This window comes from Terrapene carolina, unplaced genomic scaffold (assembly GCF_002925995.2).
Source record: "Terrapene carolina triunguis isolate 2854851 unplaced genomic scaffold, T_m_triunguis-2.0 Scaffold93, whole genome shotgun sequence".
NCBI lineage: Eukaryota > Metazoa > Chordata > Testudines > Emydidae > Terrapene > Terrapene triunguis.
In genome coordinates, this window is record NW_020664444.1 from 12,150,363 (window position 1) to 12,173,917 (window position 23,555).

Below are 23,555 nucleotides of genomic sequence, written 5' to 3' on the forward strand. Positions count from 1 at the left end.
AGTACCCAAGATAGATATGCTGAAGGCCACTAACTTCCCCAGCCTGGGGGAGAGGTGTTTTTTATATTCCTTCCATTAAATTTCCCAAGAGAAATGGCCCTTTAAGAAAGTCCCGGCCCTTTAAGAAAGTCCCAGCCTCTTCCAAGAAGGAGAGGATCAGCAGCTACCACGGCCGGACGCACCTCCTTCTCCTCTGTTCACTCACTTGTTGCATCTTGCCCTGAATTCAGGTGCAAGCTTGTGGAGAAGCCCAGGTTTCCTTGTGTGTTTGTATAGTACCTAGTGTGGCCTGCTGGGGACCTTCAGACATTACTGTAATACAGATCACTTCCAGGCCTGTGTTTCTGGCTTATGCTCCCTTGTCCTTTCTTCCAGTTGGAGGCCTGTCTGGAATCAAGCGTCCCACTTCGCAATCGAGCGAGGCGCCACCTGGGAAAAAGGCCATTTCGGAACCTATCAAGCCGACCCCTGTAAGTTCAGCAGCACACCCACCAGCTGCAGCCAAGATAAACCCAGCACGTCCAGGGCAGGATCTGCCAAAGGAAAATTCTCCAGTGACATCGGTAAGGAAACAGGATTCCCTTACTCTGAACCGTCTGGTAGGAGTTGGAGACACTCATGACAGTCTGGGAGGCCTCAGTCAGCTGGGGATTGAATCCTGACCCACTGTTTATGATCCACCAACTCTCCCATTATGGGATTAAACCCAGAGGCCCTACTTACCGCTGGCGAGAGAGAGTCTGTATGGTTACCAACAAGCTCACGTTCAATCAGATGGCAATTGGACTTGGGTCTCTCCTTGCTTGTCTACGGGCTATGCCATCCAACTGATAGAGCCAGGCTCTGTGCCCTGAGTTAGATGCTCTTTGTGCTGATGACTCTCTCTCCGTTCTGGATCAACACCAGACTTAGTTGACCTGGATTAGCCCAAGGAGGTCTGTGTGCTGCCTGGTGGCAAGAAGGGGGAGCATAAAATATCATAACACTGATGTGTTTCTGCCCTTAGGGTAATGCTATATGTCCTAATACATTAATTTGTACCGAGAGACCGTGGTAGTGACAAATGCTACAGTCTATACAAGAGCAAACTTGGTGGGGATACTAGAGGCTTGCCAAAATGTTGCCAAGCACTAGAATGTGGTGGTATAGACCCCAATCATGCTAACATTGCATGCAGCGTTGCAACAGGTGTAGAGACACAGAGATTTATTACACTGAAGAGAGAGAGAGAATCCGCCTCCTCTTATCTTTTAACAGAAGAAGCAAAACATGCAATAACCAAGTTCCCCAGGGTGCACCCGGTCCTTGGTGTTGCTGGTGAGATTGTCAGCAAGGATCCTGATTAGTCCTGGTTGTGGTGGTGGGTTTGTTAAATGGCATTAGCACCTCTAGGAACATAATTGAGACCACTTACATCGTTTTATATTTGCCACCAAACAGTGTTCAGATGGCAGTGGCTTCTGGCTGCTGTCAATCTGGGCTGGATTTGTTCCAGGGACCTTGTGCTAAAAGGCTCCTTGTCCCATTGCCTGAACGGTCCAGTGCCCCCTCCCCCCCCATAGATCATTTTTGTCCAATTTGGTTGCTGCTGTTGAATGTTCCGGTTTAGACAAGACTGTCTGGTATGTTTTCGGCTTCGTACTGGGCTAATGGCTGTCACTGCTGCTGTTGTTTTCTCTCCCCCCAGAAAAGGGTCCTGACAGACAGTGGTAATCTTCGTAGCAGCAGCTGTGCCATCTGTGGGAGTCACGTGCACTTGGTTCAGCGACACTTGGTCGATGGGAAGCTCTACCATAGGAATTGCTTCAGGTAGAGTTCCAAGGGAGGGGAGGCAGGGGTTCATGCCCACTAGAGGGCCAGCCTGGCCTCTTTCTGGACAGAAGAGCCTTGAACAGCTACTGTGTAGTTTTTCCCTTTGCCCAGCTGCCTGTTAACCTCGGTGACTTGCTGTGTTTCACCTACAGTGAACTTCTGGAGACTAGGATGGCTGCTTCTTGGACAATAAAAAGGCTCTTCAGAGCCGGCTTGGTGGGGTATGCCTGACTTGCAGCATTAGGGAACGTACACTGCTCCTTGTTCAGATGTTACTGGCAGCCTCCTCTTGGGGCCTAGGTTATGACACTGACGTGGTAAAACCATCCATGTCTAGGGGAAGCCCATTGCACTGGCTCACTGTCATCAGCACCTCTCAGACAGGCGGTGATCGGAGTAGGTCCCTCTTATTGGTGTTTATGGGTGTGTATTTCAGCGTGGCACCCGGGGGCAGCCTGGCATGCACACTGCTCCCTTCGGCAGCAGTCTGGTTTTTACGTGGAGCTCCTTGCACTGATGGCCCTTCCCAATACTGTGTGTCCATGTCTCCCCTGTGTTGGCTGTAATGTTGTCCCTGCAGTTGACTGCTGAGTTCATCTCGGTGGCACCCAACTCTCTGGAGAACGTTTCCTAATAGTTTGGGTTTTTTTGCGACTGTCCATAGGTGCAAACAGTGTTCCAACACTCTACTGTCTGGGGCCTACAAAACCGGGACCGAACCTGGTACTTACATCTGTACCAGCCACCAACAGCCAGCCAGTCTCTGGAATTCTGGACCGCGTAGCATAGAGAACAAACCTACCAGTACCTCCACGACCTCAGGAGATCCCCAGAAGGTGTTGGTGAAATCAAGTCAGTTAAACAAAGGCACCAATTCCACCTCCGATCCCCCCAGTTCCACCATGCCATCCAGGTCGCCTGCTGGCAGCAATTCCAGCTCTGGTCCCAAAAGCCCAAATGCCCCATGGTCATCATCAGCTGGGAATAAATCAGATTACCGTGAAGGTACCACTTCACCTTCTTGGACAGCATCAGGAGCAAAAACGCAGCAAGCCCGAAAGAAGTTCTTCGAGTCCAGTGAGGGTACTTCAGGGTCTTTGACTGACAAATCACCGGCTACTAAAGATCAAGTCCTTCCTTCTCTTCCCTCTCAGGCAGCTAGTAATACCACCTCTGGCATACGCTTTTCTGGGGCAAACTCAGGCAGCACTGAGAAGGATAAAGCACGTCAACATCTCACGCAGGCTCTTCCTGCATCAAATGCCACTACAAACAGACCAGGAGGGGTCAGTTCCAGTAGCTCCCCGCTGCCCAGCAGGTAAGAACCTCTGTCTTTCAATCATCTATTCTTGTGAAGGAGGGGAGGCTGGGAGAAGCAATGGGAGTAGCTAGAGCAGGTCTCTTTCCATCCTCCTTTCCATGGACTGTGCGGGGCACATAGGAGACAGTCTGTTATTAGGACCTTCAGAGGATCTTTGGAATGGAGGCCAGTAAAGATGACTTTCTCTGTAAAGGCTCACGAGACTCTTCCTGTTTGCTTTGGCAGCTTTTCTTCCACCATCTCCCCCAGGGAGAGTCCTGATCACAAAACACAGGCCAACAAACCAGGCCATGCAAAAAAAACAGAGCATGCTGCATGGAGACCGGTATCTTCACCCAGAAGTCCAGGGAAAAAGTTAGGCGTTTGGGCTGCCACACAGAATGGAGAGAAGGACCCGGCCACCCTCAGACCTGCTGACACAGGGCGTAAGCCTGACTGGAAGGACACCAGAGGTGAGAGCGACTTGTTACGCGGTTCTGGGGGCTAGGTTATGTGTTACACACACGTTGTGAATTTCACCTCGTACCAGAAATGTGGTTCCAGGGCTCTGCTCTCTGAGATCTAGACAATAAATGGACCACCAAGCGCTTTCATCTGTACCAGTCACCAACGCACACTCAAGTGTCTGAGCTCTGGGACAGCTAGCACAACATGGATCCATCTGTCCTGGGAGAACAGTAGCTGTGATGTCCCTCCAAGGCAGGCCTGTGGAGAAGTCTCTCTCATTGAGGAGTCGTGTCTTGGGGTGTGAAGTGTCCCAGCTATCCTACTAAACAGGCTTGTGATTTTGTCAGATCTCACAAGTTAGTTGGGCACAGGAGACCTCCCAGGAACCCCTGTGATGATTTTGGGGTCTAGAAGGTGGCACTTGGTCCTCCGAGTCAGTATTGAACCAGCAACTCAGCATGGTGTCTTAAGCCCAGTTCTGCTGCAGGTGTCATCCTCCGGATGAAACATAAAATCGATATCCTGACCCCTTATGATTGTATGTCTCTCTTTGGAAGAGTTACCTGTATTTTGACCCTCTCCCTGAGTAATTATATGCCACCTACATATAGTTTCCCCTGAAGTTTCAAGTGGGATACCATATTTTTCACATCCTGCTTTAAGTGGTTGGTGTTGCATTACTGTAGACTGTTAAACGGCTGCCCAGTTAATCTCCTGTGTGGCTGCATTTCTGCATGGGTGAAGAGGTTTCTGTATAGGTTTTGAAGTACTTTGGGATCAAAGGTGCTATATGCTGTACGGGTTATTTCTCACCTGTGGGGCCCGGGCAGCTGGCGTAAACGGAGTAGGAACAAGAGCACCAAGTTAATCTCCAACTATGTGGTCTTGTCCTGGGCTCATCTCATCACAGCAGCCAGCTCAGGGTTATAATGTCCTAAGATCCACAAGGAGCTTGGAATTCCCTTATTCTGGGTCTGCAAAGGGAGGGATCTGGATTGTAGCAGATCAGCTGGTTGGGTCAATTGAAGGTTTCTTTACTTGCTGTTTCTCTTCCAACAGGAGGAGTGAACACCACTGAAGATAAGTCTGAGAACCCAGCAGGCTGGCGATCCAAATTGAAGCCAGTGGCCAACAAGTGAGTGTCCCAGAGCCATCAGTTTTCAGTGGTGAGCGTATGAGGGTGTGTGAACGTCTTAGCTCCGCTGAACTCTGACGTTAAACTCTTCTGTATTTAAATCCTTACTGGGACAGAGTGAGGGAATCAGTGGGAAGAGCTGCTTGGCTTTTGCTTCTGCGGGCAGGACTGAGGGGAAGGAGAGCTTCTTCCAACTCACTGCACCTGGAATGGGTGAATCTTTCGTTTTACTGCTTTGAGGGACCCGAGCCCTGATTCTGTTGGAAGGTGACAGACAATGGAGTCAGGAGCTTTGCTGAGGATCGAATCCCAGCAGATATACTACTTTCTAAGTTGTATCTTTCTCCCTTGCAGAGATTCCAACCAGGGTGGTCCTAAGAAACCGATGGACAGCTCCAAGGTGACGAGCCCAGCACGGGGGGAGGAGAAGTCGGCTTCATCCATTGCCACGCCAGCAAATAAGGACACTGGTAAGATGGGTTATAAACCTAGTACGGAGGGAGCTTTGACCACCATTTCTCCAGCCGTCCAGGGCAGTGCCATGATGGGTTGGAGACACAGCCAGAGTGTGGGATACCAGAAATACAAAGGAAGAATTCAGTCCTGGGTTTTCCCTCCTCCACCCCAGGCTGGGTGGGTCCCAATCTTCACTTGGCAGGACCAGCCTCAACTGAGGAAGAGGAGCCAGTCTTCATGTAATCTCTCTCGCTCCTAGCTGGGTAGGAGGCAAGGTTTTGGCTACTGTCTAGTTGTATAATTGTATGCGTGGGATGATGAGGCCACTTGGCCACTGTCGTCCTCCCTTCATGGTCCCATGGCTTCTCTGGTGTGTCTTTGCTGTGGGTGGTGGGTTTTAATCCGTTTTCATGGAGGTTATGCCCTTTGCTTTGGAGTCACGTTCACGTTGGCCCTAGCGTCCGGGGTTGTAATGCCCTGACTATCTGCAGCCATGGTGCTAGTGAGAGACGATAGTGCGCAGAGCTGGGGCATGGCAGGAGTTTACTGTAAACCCTCTCGTGCTCTGAAGAAGACTCTCTGGGACTCTGCTGGGATGTACCCTTCATTTCTCAAGAGCCAGGATCCATCACTTTCTTTTCCCTGCTGCACTGTTACTTTTTTCTCCCCTTCCCCATCTTGCTGTCCCTGGGATTGGAAAAATGGAGGGATGCATGGAACACATGAGACCAGGAGGCACGGACTCCTTAGAAACGCGTGTGCTGCTAAAAAACCACCCGTTTAAAAGCTACCAAAACACCCGCCCGTCTGTAGGGAATTGAATGGCAGGCACCGTTCTGTGGCTGGTGGGTGAGACTAGCTATCGTCACAGTCAGCACAGTGGAGTAGGAAAGGGTGCCCCGTACTGCTGGGAGCTCACGTCGTACGCTGATAGCTTGCTAGCCCATTCCCTACACCATTGGCACGGACGGTTTTGACTTGCCATGTCTCCCCCTGCATGTTCCAGGAATGGGCGTTAGTCATCTGAATTGGTTTGTGATTGATTAGTTGCCATCTCCGCCCCCACCCTTTGCACATGCCAAGAGATCTGGCTTCTTAGTTGGGGGCGGGTGTTCAAATGTTGTTGACAAATGTGTCCTGTTGTTTTGAAGTGTGTGCTGGGATGGGGTAGAAGAAGGAATGCTTGCTGCCAGTGACCCCGTGGGTTTGTCTTGATTGCAATTGAAGATGTGATTGTACCCACACTAGCTTTCATCTAGCTAGCATGGCTTAAACGTAGCAGCGCAAACAAGGTGGTACAGGCTGTACAAGCCTGTCCAGAGCTTTTTCGTAAAATAAACAAATACATAAAGTGCAAAGTACTGTAAGTAATTGGCAGGGCCTGGGGCATAGAAAATGTCAGATTTTGAATTTTTTGAACATGGGTCTAACTCCCAGACTGGGTTCTTTCCCTGGCCTTGCCAGGATCAGAGTTCAGTATTGGGGCTGAAGTGAATGAAGGCTGAGGTTTCAAGTGGGTTTTTATGGCTCAACATTTTGGGGGATGGGAACTGGTGGTGAGATTAGGCGTTGGGGTTTAATAGAATCTCTTGCTATTTTCAAGCAAGAACCCTACAGTACCAGGTTCAAATACCCGAGTGGGTCTGGCATTTCTGACCTTGCAATGAGCTACGTTTGTCTGGTGGTTTTGTTGACATGCCCGTCAGTGCAGCATCTGGGTCTGGGACATTATTACATCTACCATTATTCCGAAGCAAACACTGGGTGTGCATAGCATAGGAGCCCAACGCTGACACCGCCTTGTGGGGATCCAGCTATTGGGGAGAAAAGTTCAATTGCAGAACCGGATCTATCCTGGAAACTAGATGGAGGGTCATTCAGGGGTCTGTAGCTCTTCAGATTGTGAGGAGTGTATCCAGTATTGCTGTTGATCTGGGATGGCATTAGAGCTAAGAGCGGAGGAGGGGGTTACTGGTAGGGTTTAGTTGGAGGTTAGAGGTGGGGATTGATGGTGACTGGCTCATTTTGCTGGGTGAGGGTTGAAGCCTGGTGCATTTCACACCCAGAACCGGGTCTGTGCTTTTTAATGTAGCTCCATCTGCTGCGCTGCCTCAGAAGAAGAAACTGATCCCTGACAAGGATCTTCGCAGTGACTGGCTAAAACGGGGAGAGCCTGCCAAGGAGAAGGAGTCAGGCCAGTCAAAGCAGGTGTCTTCTCCAGGTAAGAGCCCTTCTCAAGAAAGCCGTTTTCTCCTCTAACCGTGCTCTGGGCGGCCTGTCGGCAGCGCTTGTGGGTGCGATACTGATTCCCTGCTGTATCCAGAGATCTCTGCTGTCAAGCCTGCCTCCCTAGCCTTGTCTTCGCTAGGAAAAAAGCTGTGTCTCTAATGCGTTAGGGAACACAAGCCAGCTAACGTGTTCGAATCCTTTAGCATGCGGTAGCTGGTTGAGGGAAACCCTGGCTCCAGGGTTGACCTCGCTGGCTATCCTGCATTAAAACTACAACTGCCCTGTCTTCATTAGGATTTTAACATATATCCGCTAGCACCTGTTTAACATACTGTTCTTGTTCAGTGTAGACGGGCTCACCTGTTTAAGCTTTCATGTCCAGACGCACCTTGTTGGCCACTACTCCCACTTTCCAAACCCATTCCTCCCACTTGCCTACACGATGATTTCCGACGCAGAGCTTAAAGCCAGAAAGGACCAGATCATCTAGTCTGACCTGCGCATCACAGGCCACTAAAGCCCTCCCTTTGAGCCCAATAACCTGAGCAGGCCATGCTTCTTACAGAGGCTCCGATGATGAGTAGCTGCCTTTCAATAGCTCTCTGACCCGTCTCAGAGATGGCATAGGCCAGTCTACAGGCCTCTGCTCCGGCCACTTTCTGTATTGTCCTTTCAAAAAGGCAGCTGGCATTTTCCTGTACCACCACCTGCCACGCTCCTTTTCCATTGTCCTGAGCTATGAATTAGGGAAGAGGTTTAAACCTCCTTTCTAGAGGCTAGATAAAGAGTCCCTTTAGAACTTCCAAATCGCTCAATTCAAAGAGAGCTGACTGGTCTCAAATGCTAACTTTATTACCCCTTCATTAATCTTGTCTGTCTATCCCAGTATTCTAGGTATCCATTCTGTGGTTGATACTAGAGAATACTAGCTCCTTTGTTGTAGGTAATGTTTTCTCTGATGATTAGAACACGGGGCTACGAGTCAGAATTCCTGGGTTCTGTTTCCAGCATTGCCACTAACTCTCTATGGGCAGTCATTTAACTTTCCTCTGCCTCAGTCTCCCTGTCTGTAACATGGACATAAACCTTGCATCACAGTCAGATTGTGACCCTGAATGAATGTGCTTTGGGATCCTGGGATGGAAGTTTTGCCTCAAGCGTGTACAGTACTATTAGCTAGCCGAGCTAACCGGATGCTGTGTCTTTCTGCCACCTGCTGCAATGCACTGGCTTGGGCCCCAAGCACCTTGTGCCGCCTGTAGGCAGAGGTGATTTTGTGGGGCTCTCCCCCTAACAGGAGGTGCTGCAGAGGCTGCACAAAGGGGGCTGCTTGGGAGATGTTTTTCTCGCTAAGCTAGGTCACCTCATTTGTGGAGCGCCCCTGTCAGGCTGCCCAGGGCAGGACATTCCCCACAGGAGGAACCTTCATAAAGGGGTGAGGGCCAGGCAGTGCACGGGGCCAGGCCAGCCAGGCCCAGAAGAGAAGACCGCCTGATGTGAGGCCGTGTCAGAATGCTGCTCCAGGGTGAGCAGTGGTGCAGAGACAGAAGAGGGTCAGTTACCGCCTCCTTCCACCCTGACTCCGAAGAAGCAGTAGAACCAGGAAACCCACAACACTGAGGGTCAGGCTGGGCTAAGAGCTGCCCTTGAGCTCCTCCCTAGCTTGTGGTCTCAGGCCTGTGTGTTTGGGGCTCCAGTAATGGGCTCTGTGGCTGCTCCTGGGGGGGGCTCCCCTAGGCTATTTTATTGTGTCTCTTCCGTCAGTCTCCTTGTGCATTCGCCAATCTCGCACTCCTCTCCCGCTCGTGGGCATCTTTTTATAGGTCACTCTGTCTTTGCATGCGCTGTCTGGTTAGGTATTTAGATGTTCCCCAGCACCATGGCATGTGAGGGCGGAGACGGCAACTAATCAATCACAAACAAGTTAGGATGACTAATGCCCTTTCCTGGAACATGCAAGGGGAGACATGGCAAGTCAAAACTGGGCTAGCAAGCTATCAGCGTATGACGTGAGCTCCCAGCAGTACGGGGCACCCTCTCCTACTCCATTGTGCTGACTGTGACCATAGCAATTTCCTACAGACAGGCGGGTGTTTTGGTAGCTGTCTTCTCTCCACGGGTGGATTTTTAGCAGCACACACGTTTCTAAGGAGTCCAAGCCTCCTGGTCTCATGTGTTCCATGCAAACCCCCTCCCCTCCATCCCCATTGGGGAGGAGTGTCAGAGCCAGGTCTATAGACTTGGGCTTGGCTACAAATAGCTGTGTAGATGTTCAGGCTCTGGCTGGTGCCTAGGCTCTGAAGCCCAGGGAGGGGAGTGGTGGGAGGGAGAGGGCCCGAGTCTGTAGATCCAGGCTTTGAGCCTTGCTGCTGCGGGTGTCTTGCTGTGTAAACACACCCAAATGACTTGTCCGAGGTCATGCAATGTATGGAACCCAGGTCTCCTGACGACCAGATTAATACCACTGGGCCATCTGTCCCGTCCTGGTCTCTGCTGCACCCTCCTTGTGCGTGCACTGATCTGAGCTTGGCTTTCTTTGTTAAACGCAGGTAAGATGGCTACAGTGAATCATAGAATCTTAGAATATCAGGGTTGGAAGGGACCTCAGGAGGTCATCTAGTCCAACCCCCTGCTCAAAGCAGGACCAATTCCCAACTAAATCATCCCAGGCAGGGCTTTGTCAAGCCTGACCTTAAAAACCTCTAAGGAAGGAGATTCCACCACCTCCCTAGGTAACCCATTCCAGTGCTTCACCACCCTCCTAGTGAAAAAGTTTTTCCTAATATCCAACCTAAACCTCCCCAACTGCAACTTGAGACCATTACTCCTTGTTCTGTCATCAGGTACCACTGAGAACAGTCTAGATCCATCCTCTTTGGAACCCCCTTTCAGGTAGTTGAAAGCAGCTATCAAATCCCCCCTCATTCTTCTCTTCTGCAGACTAAACAATCCCAGTTCCCTCAGCCTCTCCTCATAAGTCATGTGCTCCAGCCCCCTAATCATTTTTGTTGCCCTCCGCTGGACTCTTTCCAATTTTTCCACATCCTTCTTGTAGAGTGGGGCCCAAAACTGGACACAGTACTCCAGATGAGGCCTCACCAATGTCGAATAGAGGGGAACGATCACGTCCCTCGATCTGCTGGCAGTGCCCCTACTTATACAGCCCAGAATGCCATTAGCCTTCTTGGCAACAAGGGCACACTGTTGACTCATATCCAGCTTCTCGTCCACTGTAACCCCTAGGTCCTTTTCTGCAGAACTGCTTCCTAGCCATTCGGTCCCTAGTCTGTAACAGTGCATGGTATTCTTCCGTCCTAAGTGCAGGACTCTGCACTTGTCCTTGTTGAACCTCATCAGGTTTCTTTTGGCCCAATCCTCTCATTTGTCTAGGTCCTTCTGTATCCTGTCCCTACCCTCCAGCATATCTACCACTCCTCCCAGTTTAGTGTCATCTGCAAACTTGCTGAGAGTGCAGTCCACGCCATCCTCCAGATCATTAATGAAGATATTGAACAAAACCGGCCCCAGGACCGACCCCTGGAGCACTCCACTAGACATGGAGCCGTTGATCACTACCCAGTGGCACGTGCATGGCAGAGATCCCCCGTGGCAAGAGTCCAATATTTCTGACCAGCCCTTTGATAATTCTTTGTCACTATAAATATTCTGGGGACTCCAAGGCTGAGGGAAAATTTGTTTTGGTTTTGCTTAGAACTGAGCTTGGCACTCATTCCAGAGCAGCGCTTTTATAAAGTCCCGGGCCAGGGCTGTCCTGGGCCCCTTTAGAACCACGTCAGGTTTAGCTCCAGATGACTGGGTGTCTACTGGCTACCGAGGGAGCGTGCTGCAGTGTAGGATGAGTTGACGGACTGAGAGCAGGGAATTAATAGGGGGCTCGTGGATTCCAGTGTAGAGAAACGGATGACCCCAGTAGGGGATGGACAATAGCAAGAAGCGGCTTGTTGCACTGTCCTGGCTGAAGTGTGTGTGTCGTCGCTGCCCTCTGTTGGATGGAATTGAATCTGCTCCCGTCTCTGATCGTCTATAGCTGTTTGCAGCATTGCAGTAGCTGTGTTGGTCCCAGGATAAGAGCGAGAAGGTAGCAGAGTTAATATCTTGTATTGGACAGACACAAGTGAGTCCAATAAAAGGTATTATCTCACCTACCTTGTCTGTCTGTCTGTCTGTCTCTCTCTCTCTCTCTCTCTCTCTAATCACCTAGTGGCTCCTCTACAGAGATGATATCATGTGTGTGTTTGTTTGTTTTTAATTTCTAGTTAAACCGCCAGCTCCAAAAATTTTCCAGAGCCTTGTGAGCGATGAAGTGGCATCCCTGACCAAGGTATGGTTTGAGTGGCAAAACAAGGCTATCATAATGATCCTTTCCCAGAGACCGCCCTTATGGTTCTGTTCAGTCTGAGGCATCCTCCTCCTCACTACTGATCTTATGGCTGAGATCTTCTCGCATCGGCCAGGTTACAGATGAGTGGGAGGGGCTGCACCACGACTGGTAGATGCTGCCGCTGGTGATGGCTGTGCCATGCCAATCTATGTGACTTCCTAGCGTGGCCCATTGTGTTGCGAATTACCAGCTCCACATCTTCTCTGACTTTGGTGCCTCCAGGATGTGGTCCCAGGGGGAGATGGTCCATTCCAGCCCGTCTCTTTTTGTTGTTTCCCAGCTCCACCCAGGCTAATGGGTGGCATGCGGGAAGCAGGTAGTATTCGTTTCTAGCCTCCTGTGACTTTGTCCCTCAGCTCCAAGAAGACTACATCCCTGAGGAAGAAATCCAGGAGAAGGTGCGAGAGATCGAAAAGCAGCTGGATGAGCTGGAGCTCAAGGGAGTTGATATGGAGAAGCATCTGCGTGACTGTGAGGAAGGTAAGGGAGGCCACAGGGACCATCTCAACTAGAGTTGGGAGGGATGAGTCTAGAGGCCCATGGTCAGTGTCCCGTCTACAGACGCATTTGGGCTGGTGGCTTTGACCCTAGGAGTTCACACAGTGTGTAGGACCCTTGAGATGGCTTAGAGGTGAGGCCAGATAAAATCCTGGGATGAAGAACTTCCAAATGGCTCTATCCATTTCCTGACACACTGTTCCAGGAACTCGCTGCTCTATTGCCAAGTGATCGAGGGTCAGTGAAGTTCAGGAACTGAAAGGCTGCTCCTGACCTGTCTTAGGGAATCCAGACTGGACTGTCTGCCTTGGACTTTGCCCAGGACCGTCCCTGTTGTCCGGATACTTGATAAGCTTGTTCAGGTTGGCACAGAGGGGCAGATTGCATGGAAGGTGAAGTGGGCAGCCAATGAGGAGAGTCCTTGGCCAGTTGACCTGCATCTGCCCGTGATACTCGCTGTCCATAGCCTGAGTAACCGGAGCAATCTGTGATGGAAACAATACATAGCCAGCGATCTGAGGCTACTTTTGACTAGTGTGGGTTATCTGGAGCTGTCCTGTGTGGACAGTCACTGACGGCTCTTGTAGCCAGTGCATTGTGAGTGGACGTATGGTTTGTCTTGTCTGCAGATGATTCGGAGGATGCTCTCATGGTGGATTGGTTCAAACTGATCCACGAGAAACAGCTGCTGCTGAGACTGGAGTCCGAGCTGATGTACAAGTGAGTACAACCAGAAAGCCGGACGGTCCCCCCTGCCCGCAGACAGTGAGCTGACCCCTGCCGGGGGCTGAGAATGGGAGTCAGACTTACTGGGCAAGGGGGAGGGACACGGAAAGCTTGAAGGAATCTCTGGTATATCTGCCAGCAGCTGGGGGTACTAGCTGATGGGGCATCATTACAGTAGAAGCAATCAGGACCATAGCTTGCTCACAGGTGGGGAAGGTTGATGGCCCCCTCTAGCCCCATGTCTGGGTGTTAGGAGAGAGAGCGCTTATCTGAGTGACATGGAGCAGCCCAGGAGCCCCCTCGCCCTGGCTGGTTCCTCTCCTGAGTCCTGCCGGGTAGTTTGGAGAGCAGCCTCCCGCTCCCAGCTCCAAAGTGACGTGAGAGTGTCCCGCTTCGGGGTGAGGCGGGAGAATCACCTATTGCCTCTCTGGGATCTCACAGATCGAAACAGCAGAAGCTGGAGGAGAAGCAGTGGAATATCGAGAGCGAGCTGCGGCGCCTAATGAGCATACCAGGTAAGCAAGGCCATCACGGCAAGGCGGCCATCCCCCACGTGAGCAGCCCTGTCTCTGCAGAACCCTTGTCTCTGCATCTTGCTGGGATTCTACTCTGCAGAAGGCTGTCACGGCCCCCTGTCCTCCCCTCCACCTAACCCAGCCCAAGGGGGAGAGCAGTGCTCGGGGGGAAGGGACCAGGGGGGTTGTGAGGAACCTATTGCTTTTGTAGGTAGGCCTGTGTCTTGCTTGTAGCACAGAGGCAGGGTGTCTGACACAACAAGCATGCAAGTAATGTAGCGCTCGTTGCATGGACAGAGCCAGAGTAGCGTTGCTGTGACCGATTCCCCTTGTGTTGCACAGAGGAGAAGAAGACCTACATGGAGAAGAAGCGGGAGAAGGAGCTGCTGGACTCGTACGTGAACACCGTCAATGACAGAAACGATATCGTGGACTGCTTGGACGAGGACAGACTCAGGTACAGGACCCCGGGGCAGTGGGGGGAAGGGAAGGCGAGACAGAGGCTGCTTGTATCCTACTGCTCCTCGTTCCCTGGCAAATAGGATCTGAAGGTTCGAAAGTGTCGGGTTTGAGGGTGCGTGGTTCCCCTTTCCGGTGTGGCGCAGGAGGGGAAAGGCATGGGGCAGTGAACAGAATGGATGCAGGAAGCCATTGATAGCGAGGGATGGGAGCAGTGGAGCCAGGGGAAGGATTTGGCGGGGATGGGATAGGGAGCTGAGCTGTTGGGAATCCTCCATTTACTATAGTGAGCAAAGAGCGTGGCCCACGCTATAAAGTTTAGCTTGAGAGCTGGACTATCCCCGAGCTTGGGAGAGACACGGCAGGGTGGGTTTGAGATTTTGATTTGTGCCCATCTCTACTGAGAAAAGCCCCCACGTCTCACTTGGCAACGCTCCCCAGGAGCCCTCGGTGGCGCCAGACCCCGTAACTCTCACTCAGTTGTCTCGCGTTGATCTGTAATTTATGCCACCGGCACCTCACCAATAGGACAACGGGCCACGAGTCTCTTCTACAGAGACCTCCACCCCAGAACGCACCGAGCCTGGATGATCTAACCCCCACCCACACTTGCATCCCCCTCCCAGGCTGGGCAGCACCTGAGTGGGAGCTGCAGGATCCTCAACCCTTTGGGCTGGTGCAGATTCAAAGGCTGCTGGTGGGGTGTGTTCATAACTGGGGCACCTCCATCTCTGGGCTGCAGGGGGGGCAGGGTTTTGGTCAGGGAGAAGATTTCTCAGGGGGGCGAGGGGGGGTTCAAACACCCCGGCCTCCGCCCCCAACCGGCTGCTGGCTGGGGGCAGAGGGGGCTTTCTCTGGAACTTGAGAGCGACAGGTTAAAATGCTGTTGCCGGATGGTTTTGCTCTGGCAAGTCCAGAGGGGTTTTGAGCAGCGCCACGGTGGAGTTGGAAGGAAACCGAATATTCTGGGGAAGGGGCTGTTCTGTGGGAGGACAGAGGAAGAGCATCTCCCTTGAGCCTTCTGAGCACCCCTCTAGTGGGTGCCTGATGGAGGCTGGGTTGTGGGCAGACGCTGGAGCTGACGGGAGCCCTGCTCTGCGCGGAGGAGCTGCTTTATGCAGGCCCTACCACCTCCCCACTCCCCTGTGGCTGGTGGTTGGCTGTGAAGCATTGGCATGCTGGGTGGCTCTCTGCCTGGAGCGCACCCCTCTCCTGCACAGGGGAAGGGCTGAGAGGTTAATCTGGTGCTTGCCTTGCTGGCTTTAATATTTCTGTGGACACTCCTCTGCGGCCACATCTCCTACTGCCCAAGTGCTGGGCTCCACATGCAGACTGGAGGCCCTGTCTGCTCTCCGGCCCTTCCCTGGCTTGGCCAAGGAGCCCTCCGGCGTGTGTTAGCAGCTTCCTCTGCCACCCAGAGCTCACAGACACGCTGGGACCCGGACAATTACAGAACTGCCCGTTTCTGTCTGCTCACTGCTGCCTACAAGGGTGTCTCCCCCTGTCAGGCTGGGTTGCAGTTCGGAGCATACCCTTGGGGGCACGTGAGGGCACTCCTCTGAGGGTGTCACCCCTGGCCTACAGAGGGAGCAGCCCTCGGTGGCTTGCTGTGGAGTTTTCCCTGTCCTGCTGGAAGCGCAGGGTACTGGCTCACTGCGTTCCTGGAGCCCGTCTCTAACACAGTCCTCTTCCTTCCCAGGGAGCTAGAGGAGGATCAGGTGCTGGCAGACATGATCCGGAAGCTGGGTAAGGGCTCTCTCTGTTGTAACTGACCAGCTCTCTGCTGCGGTAAGGACCGGGAACTCATGCTCTATGCTCTCTCTTCTCCCGCAGATGCGTCTCCTGAGAGCCCAGAGCCCAACAAGAGGAAAAACAAGTTCCGCTGGTCCAAAATATGGAAGCAGAAAAGCAAGAAGAAAGTGCAGCAGTGAAGTTCCCTGCACGGCAGCGTGGAGGGCCATGGAGTCCAGGAGATGGTCCCTCCCCCGCGCTGCTTCTGTGGAGTCAGACAGTGCTCCTCTGCCCTGAGAAAGGGGGATTCAGGGCATGAGGACTGCTGGGGCAGTGTGATTTTCCCCTCTGCTCCCAGAAGGAGCTCAAGGTGTTACCCACCCAGCTGAGTGAGAACTGCAGCCTCTGCCAGGAGACTGGGACTTGGGAGCTCTTGCTTGAATTCTGCGCTGTGCCTTGCACTGAGCCAGCACTGGCCTGGCTGCCACTCCGCTGAGCAGAGCTGATCTGCTCCCTGGCTGCTAGCTCTCTGGTCACACCAGTTCTAATGCCCCCTGATCACCCCCTGCCACTCAACGGGCTGCACGCCTGCCCAGGATGGGTACGTGAAGGGGGAGCTGTTCCTCAGCCTCCCTCCCTGCACACATTTGCTCCATGAACATTTGGAAGCTCGGAGGGTATGTCTACATTGCAATAAAACACCTGCTGTTGGCCCGTGTCAGCTGACGCGGGCTCATGGGCTATAAAACTCCAGTGTAGATGTTCAGGCTTGGGCTGGGGCCCAGGCTCTGAGACCCCGTGACGGGGGAGGGTCCCAGAGCCCGGGCTCCAGGCTGAGCCTAAACGTCAACACGGCAATTTTAGAGCCCCTGCAATCCCGAGTTAGCTGCCACGGGTCAGCCGGGGGTGTCTTATTGCAGAGCCAGGAGTTGCCGTGGGCCACCAGGGACAGAGGACCTCTCAGCATCGGGAGCTGCAGGCCCCAGCATGAACAGACTAGGAAGGGAAGGCGGGCACAGAGCTGGGGAGACGGTTAGGGATGGGAAGGACCTCGCTGGGCTTTGAGGAGAGAGGCTGCTGCAGGGACATTCAGCAGCACTTCGGCTTGCCAAACCACAGGGTGCTTGTCTGTCTGGGCCAGGCGTCTCCGTGACATGATGCTCCCTGCCCCTCTCTGCAGGAGGGGACGGGACTGCGCTTGCTGTCCTGGAGACTGGGCTGGAAAGTGGAGCTCTCGCCGCCTGGGGCCCGTCACTCTGAAGGTGGCAGCAGAACGTCTTACAATGAGCTGGTAACTCGGGAGCCCAAGTGGACGATGGCGGGTGAACCGCCCACCCTTCCCCCAACCACATTTTTTTAGTGGGGTAAACAGTCGTCTGCTGAGGCTCCTTTAATGGTGAGCCAGCTGCCCCCCCCGGGGTCCGAATCTCATGCATTCAGGCTGGGATGGGGAAGTTCTTTGCTGGGCTGAAGGAGTCTCAAGTCGAGGCCTCTCTCCTCACCCCTCCTCCCTGCACATACAGAAAAGGACGGGAGCCATGTGTCTGATCCGACGTGCATGCACACGGCCTACAGCTCTGTCACTCGGCGCTGGGCACCGCGGATGAAGACTGGGAGCAGGGGTTACCTATCTTACTTTGATCCCCTCTAGCACTTGCAAGCTGTGGAATCTCCCTGCATTTATTCCCTTACTCCAGCACAATGGATCTCCTTAGGATCTCGCTGGATGCTCTGCTCCTGCATGAGAGAGACTTTCTCATTGGAAGGTGGTCACCGCCTCACTCTCAGGATGGAAGTCTGCAGCCTGATACCTGTGCCTAGAAGGATGTTGGTGTAATGTTCTCCTTCTCCGCCAGGTGGCAGTATGGTCCTCTGCCCAAGTTGCTTTGCCCAGGGCAGTGAACAGCTGATTTGCTCAGGAAGTAGGAATGCTTTTTCTGTACAGTATGTACAGTGTGTGCTGGGTCTGTATAGTCAGCGCCGGCATATGGGGATTCACTTTATATTTGATATGTTTCTATTCAATAAATAATAAAATTTTAGAGGAAAACCGGGAGCCCTGTGATGTGAATGCGCTGGAGCTGCTGGACATGGGACTGCGTCCTTATCAGCAAGGACTGGACAGCCTGTGATGATTGAACTTGGCCCTCCTGCCCAGGATGGGGGTACAGTGTGCTGGCGGGGGATTGAGAATTAGCCCTTGCCTCTGTCTGTTTTGTGCAGAGAGGGTTCCCTCCCTCTAGCACCTTTCACAGGCACTAGGGTAACTTTAAACAGGAGGGAGGGGGTGGAGAAGAGCTGTTTTGTTGCATGGGCTGCATTGTCTGAAGCGATTGTCTGAATTCACACTGAAACAAGTGAGCGCGAAGGCATTGCCTGAGACACTTGCTCTTCAGGAATCAGCCAGTTCACTTAGTGAATCTGTACATCGCCCAACGCAGCCTTTATAACTCGCTCCTCGCGTCAGGGCTGGAGTGTGTTTTGCTGCTCTTTAATAAATGGGGTGAGCACATCTCTGTAGCCTTCATTCCTCACCATCTCCCTCTTCTCCACCCCCAGACTGAAAGCTACACCTGCTCTCTTGCTGCTTCTCCCCTTATCCCCAAACCCAAGCTCTGGGAAATCAGAATGTAGCTGGTGCTTTGGCTGATGGAGCATGAGGCAAAATTGGATCCAACTTGTTTGACCAGAGATGTATTATGTCTGTTGTAACCACAGTAGCCAAATGATGGTTACATCAAACGAAGCATATCTGGTAAGTGTAACCCTGTAGATCCATTTCTAGCCATGTTTCTTGCCCTGTAGCCTGTGCTCCCACAGAAGCGGAGATAAAATGAATCTGCTGGGTCAGCTAACCACAGGGGCTTGAAGGGTTAATCTAGAAAAGTGCCGTAATTCTCTTTCCTGGAGAATGAAAGTTGCTTGTGTGAATACTCATTAAAGACTAGGCTGGTCCTTGGGGTAGGAGACTGCTCTAGGAGCACAGTAAGGCACAAGAATCCCAACAGCCTGCCCACAGCTGTGACTTTTGTCCCACTACCCAGATCCTACAATCCACAGTACAGACACTGGCTCTGACCCTGCAAAGAACTAGGCATGTACTTTACAGGGTTGAGAAGTGCCAGTGTTTAATAGTTCCCAATAGGCTCACAGCGCATACAATTAAGCGTCTGCCTAAGTCTTTGTAGGGTTGAGGCCTGTGCAAGCCACAGAAAGGAGAGTTGGAGAGAGACGGAGGGAGAGGTAATATCTTTTATTGGACTGGTTTCATTCACACTTAGCTATACTGGAGGCTAGAAATACCCCAGCTGCTGGCATGGTCTCACCTGCTCAACTCCTCCTGAGCTATCGCTCGTGGTCAGCTTTTGCCTTCTGCAAATCATCAATTAAGGACAAAAATCCTCGGTCCCGTTACAGCCCTGGAAACGTTTAACCCCATAAGGGGGCTTGCCTGTGGCACTATTATAAGAACCCCAAGCCCTTACCTCTCTCCTGGGATGGGGAGAGGGCACACATGCAGAATCCCTTCAAAGTCCATCCTGCTCCTTTCTGGCCTTGACTAACCTACAGAATTTTGGGGCCTCTGCAAGCGTTGCCATTTTATGGCTCACGCCCCCTTCTCCAGAAAATTCATCAATAGGTCAGGCTGGGATTTTCAAAGGAGTTCATCATCCAGGGACTTGGGCAACTGCCTCCTTCAGCCCCCCTTGGACCATCCCTGCCTTCACCACCGCCTGCTACAGCACAGCCCTGAGTCGCTGTTAATCTTCTGCCATGTTGAAAACGGACAATAGTTGAGCTGGGGAGGAGAATGGAGACATGAGGCAGCTGAAGTAGGACCCCCGCTCCTCCCGGGTCATTAAACAAAAGGGTGCTGCTGCTGCTGCTTCAACGCTTAGCCGCACAGTGGGCCGTAGTGGTCGTTCGCCATACGGTCTGTTCCTGCGCAGCCGCAAGGGATTGATGGCCCAAGAGTCCAACGTCGGAACAGACTTCATGCACCCATGTAATAGCGCGGCTGCCTCTGGGCCGCCTCCACCCCTCGCTTGGTGGAATTTTATCTTGGATGTTACGAGCCTCCGGAGAACGGCGTTCGCGGGAACGTCTGGTGCCATTCTCGCGATTTGTCCGAAAAGCGTAAGGCGCCGTCTGTGGACAATGGCCCCAGTAATCTGTAGACCGGATTAACTATAAACATCTGCATGACAGATGAAGTCATTCCACTTTATGCCCAATATACGACTGGCATTTTGTGTGGCAAGTCTCCAGCTTTGCCCAGTCTGAGCAGCGTAGGGTGCGTGTTTCGCAGCCATACAACAGTACGGGGAGGATACAGCTGCTGATCCTACAGTGATTTGTCATATGTTCTGTCTCACACAGCCCAGATAGGGCTCCCCCTGGGTGGACTCTCTCTAGGCGCTTGTGTTTGGGGCCCACCTTGGGTGCTTTAAGTCTGCCGACTCTCGACAGGGTCCAGGCACGGGCCCTGGCTTGGGGTCTCTCAGCACACTTTGGAGTGCAGATGCTTTGTCTAGCACCCTGTCCCCCCCCACCCCCCCGAGTGCTGATACCCTGTGGTTCAACTCCCCAGCCCCTGGGACGAGTGCTGACCCCTCAGGTTCCCCTATAGCCCTGCGCTTACAGGTCACCTTTTCAGGGGAATATACCTGTACCTGTTTCCCTGCCTCAATTTCCTCACTACGCTGGAGAGTTTTGTGTTTAGGTCAGAGTATTCTGGTGGGTCCAGGATCCCCCCACCCTCCCTGTGCTCATGGCTTCTCTCCAGCATCATGGAGTCTCTCTCGCTCTGGCCTCTGCAGGCAGTGCCCTTTCGCTCCCCTGCCCGAAGCTGCCTGGACTGGATACTGTACCAGAGCAGAGGCCGGCTTCCAGACTTGATGTGCCATTGCTCCAGCAAACGCTATGTGCTGGATTCAGACTCTAGCAATGGTCCTACTCTATCTACACCACATGCCTGGCTGGATGGTCTAGGGCTAGGCTGAATAGGGCAGGAGACAATGGACCATCCTGTCTGTTTCTCCAAAGCATGGTGTGGCAGGAGGGACACGCAGACCTCCATCTTTACCCAGTGGCAGTTACAGAAGCAAGTGAAAAGGCTGGCTGTATGGAATTCCAGATCATCGAGCAGCTGGTCCCAAAGCTAGTTTCTGTAGGACTGCTGGCACGTGTCCATTCTACTCTGGGGCTAGTGATGGGGCAACGGCTGGAGTGTTTGGCTGGCTGAGCTGTAACTCTCTGCTAACGTTATCCCAGGCCATTCTTCCCCTTACAAATCCCACGCGATGGACATGACTGATCTCCAGCCACAGGGATTTAGTTTCAGCTCCTAAATCTGGTGCCAGCGCAGGCTGCGCTGTCACTTCTGGAGAACCTGGATCTCATTCCAGCTTGTGCTTGAGTGAGTGGTGCCAGTGGTTTGAGCATTGGCCTGCTAAACCCAGGGTTGTGAGTTCAATCCTTGAGGGGGCCACTTAGGGATCTGGGGCAAAATCAGTACTTGGTCCTGCTAGTGAGGGCAGGGGGCTGGACTCAATGACCTTTCAAGGTCCCTTCCAGTTCTAGGAGATAGGATATCTCCATTAATTTAATTTATTTAAGCGATGTGGCCTCTGCAGTGGTGGTACTAGACTGCGGTGATGAATTCTGCCATTCTGCACCTGCGGTGGGTTTGCTGGGGGCGGGGATATGAACATATTAGTCCTGTTCCCAGCACCATAGAGCAATCTAGATTGTGCTCAGCGGGACCCAGGCAACTGGCTAAAGGACGGGATGGTGAAATGGTACATAAGTGCTATGACCACCATAGAAATCCGGGAGCGAGAACCCCACTGAGTGTGAGCAGCTCTTCCACAGGGCCCAGATGTTCTTTGCTTTCCAGACTGTAGATGCTGGAGCCTTAGTTTCAATAACAAAGGGGTGGGGGAGTAGGCTGGCTGCCCGGGGCACTGCCTGAGCTATCTGCATCTTGTCAGAGCTACACTGCGTGCTTTCAAAGAACAGTGGGGGGGGGGCCCAGTTACCAGCTCTGGTGCTCATCCTGCAGACTCTTGTGCCTTTTTACCTTCAAGCCCCTCCGCTGCCTCCTGGAGTTCCACAATAGAAGTGTCCGCAGGAGCAGGGCCCTAGTTTGTGGGCAGTACGGAGCCAGGGCCCTGTCGGGTCTGGTCAGTATCAGGCATGCTTCTGCTGCGCTAGAACTAACTTTACATCCGCCAAAGGTGAGTGGGGAAACTTTGCCTGTGTTTGTAGTAGTGATTCAGCTAGGTCAGGCCGCATTAAAACCGACTGCAATTCAGTGGTGTATCCTCCCCAGCAGTGACTGGCCAGGCCCTGCTAACGCGCACACCTGCAGTTTTACATTTTAAAAACAGGAGAGTTGCAGACTGATTCCTCTTCCTACCTTGCCTGAGTTCAGGGCTTTGCAGGTCCCTTGCTCTGATTAATCAAGGGCTGAGCTCCAGCCCAAGGAAAACCAAACAGGCGAAGGTGAAAAAAGGACACCGCTTTATTCCAGTTAGAAGCTTATGCTGAGAAAATCCCAGGGGTGAACCCTGCAGGCCTGTCTGATGGGAGCGGTTCTACTGTCTGCAATAGAACTGGGCGTGGGAGTAAAGTGAGCAGGATACAGCCTCAGGCCTGCTGGTGCAAGGTAGGGAATTCCTATCCTCCCGCGACTCCCTGCCCCCAGCTCTCACCCCCTAAATAATTATATAACCCAACATCCCCTCCTATCATCTGCTGCAAAGCAAGTTACCCTTTAGTTCTCCCTTGTGAATCATTAGAACGCTGAGGGGAAATTTCCTGCAAACTCTGCTCTGGGATACCTACCATCAAGCACAGAGCTCTGAGCTCAGGCATTGGCTTGTAAGGGAGAGGGAGTGTGAAATACTCCAGAGAGAGAGAGAATGTGTGTGTACATGTACGCGTACATTTCCTCCCAGAGCCATGGGGGGGGGGGTGGAGGGGAAAGGTTAATTTTTTTTTGAAGTTTTGCTGCTCTTTCAGGAGCTGATTGGAACTCGTTTCCTGTGGGCTCCTGCTGAGATGTGTTGTCATGTTGGTTCACATGTAACCAGTGTGCAGCAGCTCATTTTTCCGTAGCTAGATGTAAAGGGGAGCGCCGGTCGGGCTGTTCTGCATCCCTTATTTGCTGTGTCCCTGGGCCCCTGCACTGGTGTGTGCCTCCAGTAGGCTCAGGCCAGGAGTTCTGGAGGGGAGGTGTGGGGCTGACGGCCCATGCTAGCCAATCATGACTTAGAGATGGAGCCCTCACTCTCTGTCTCCTCTCCCTCACCCCTCCCCGCAGGTTTCTTTAATTACAATCTCAGAGGTAATTTTTGACGGATCATTAACGGTTCAGAGTAAACAAGGGGAATTCTCTGAATTATTCGCCATGAGCACAAAGGGAAATTGACTTTCATCTTCCCCCTGTTCTTCCAGTGAAGATCTGGGATCAAAGCCACATGGAAGGAGGGAGCCCGCTGGCTGCTGTCTTGCACCCTGAATCAGTTTGAGATGGAGAAGCCGAGCATTCCAGTTTATCTGGCTGTTACCCAGCAGCGGCAAGACCTCAACAGGGAGGTCTTCTCTCTTCTTATCCTGGTGGCAGGGGCCTGTTGCTCAGCTGGGATCAACATGGGGAAAGAATCTCAAGTACACGGGGCCTGAGCAATACACCAGCTCCTCTCCCCTCCCCCTTGGGCCTGGGCTGCGATCTCTCCCGGAAAGCCGAGTGAAGGATGAGGGACTCCTCTGCGTTCACGCACACACATGCACACACCGAATCCCTGGACAAATCAGCTT

General features: G+C 52.6%; 1 protein-coding gene across 1 annotated transcript in view; it reads left to right on the plus strand.

Annotated features, from left to right (window-relative positions):
* MICALL2 (MICAL like 2) overlaps positions 1-17,781 on the plus strand; it is a 33,698-nt gene extending 15,917 nt beyond the window's left edge. The window contains exons 4-17 of the mRNA XM_024207986.2: positions 376-563; positions 1,688-1,809; positions 2,477-3,130; positions 3,359-3,585; positions 4,640-4,715; positions 5,070-5,185; positions 7,264-7,392; positions 11,678-11,742; positions 12,159-12,282; positions 12,930-13,020; positions 13,468-13,541; positions 13,884-13,998; positions 15,700-15,746; positions 15,834-17,781. Of these exons, the coding sequence (XP_024063754.2) occupies positions 376-563; positions 1,688-1,809; positions 2,477-3,130; positions 3,359-3,585; positions 4,640-4,715; positions 5,070-5,185; positions 7,264-7,392; positions 11,678-11,742; positions 12,159-12,282; positions 12,930-13,020; positions 13,468-13,541; positions 13,884-13,998; positions 15,700-15,746; positions 15,834-15,931 (2,126 nt within the window). The 3' untranslated portion in view covers positions 15,932-17,781. The remainder of the gene's footprint in view (positions 1-375; positions 564-1,687; positions 1,810-2,476; positions 3,131-3,358; positions 3,586-4,639; positions 4,716-5,069; positions 5,186-7,263; positions 7,393-11,677; positions 11,743-12,158; positions 12,283-12,929; positions 13,021-13,467; positions 13,542-13,883; positions 13,999-15,699; positions 15,747-15,833) is intronic.
* Positions 17,782-23,555: the final 5,774 nt, after the last annotated feature.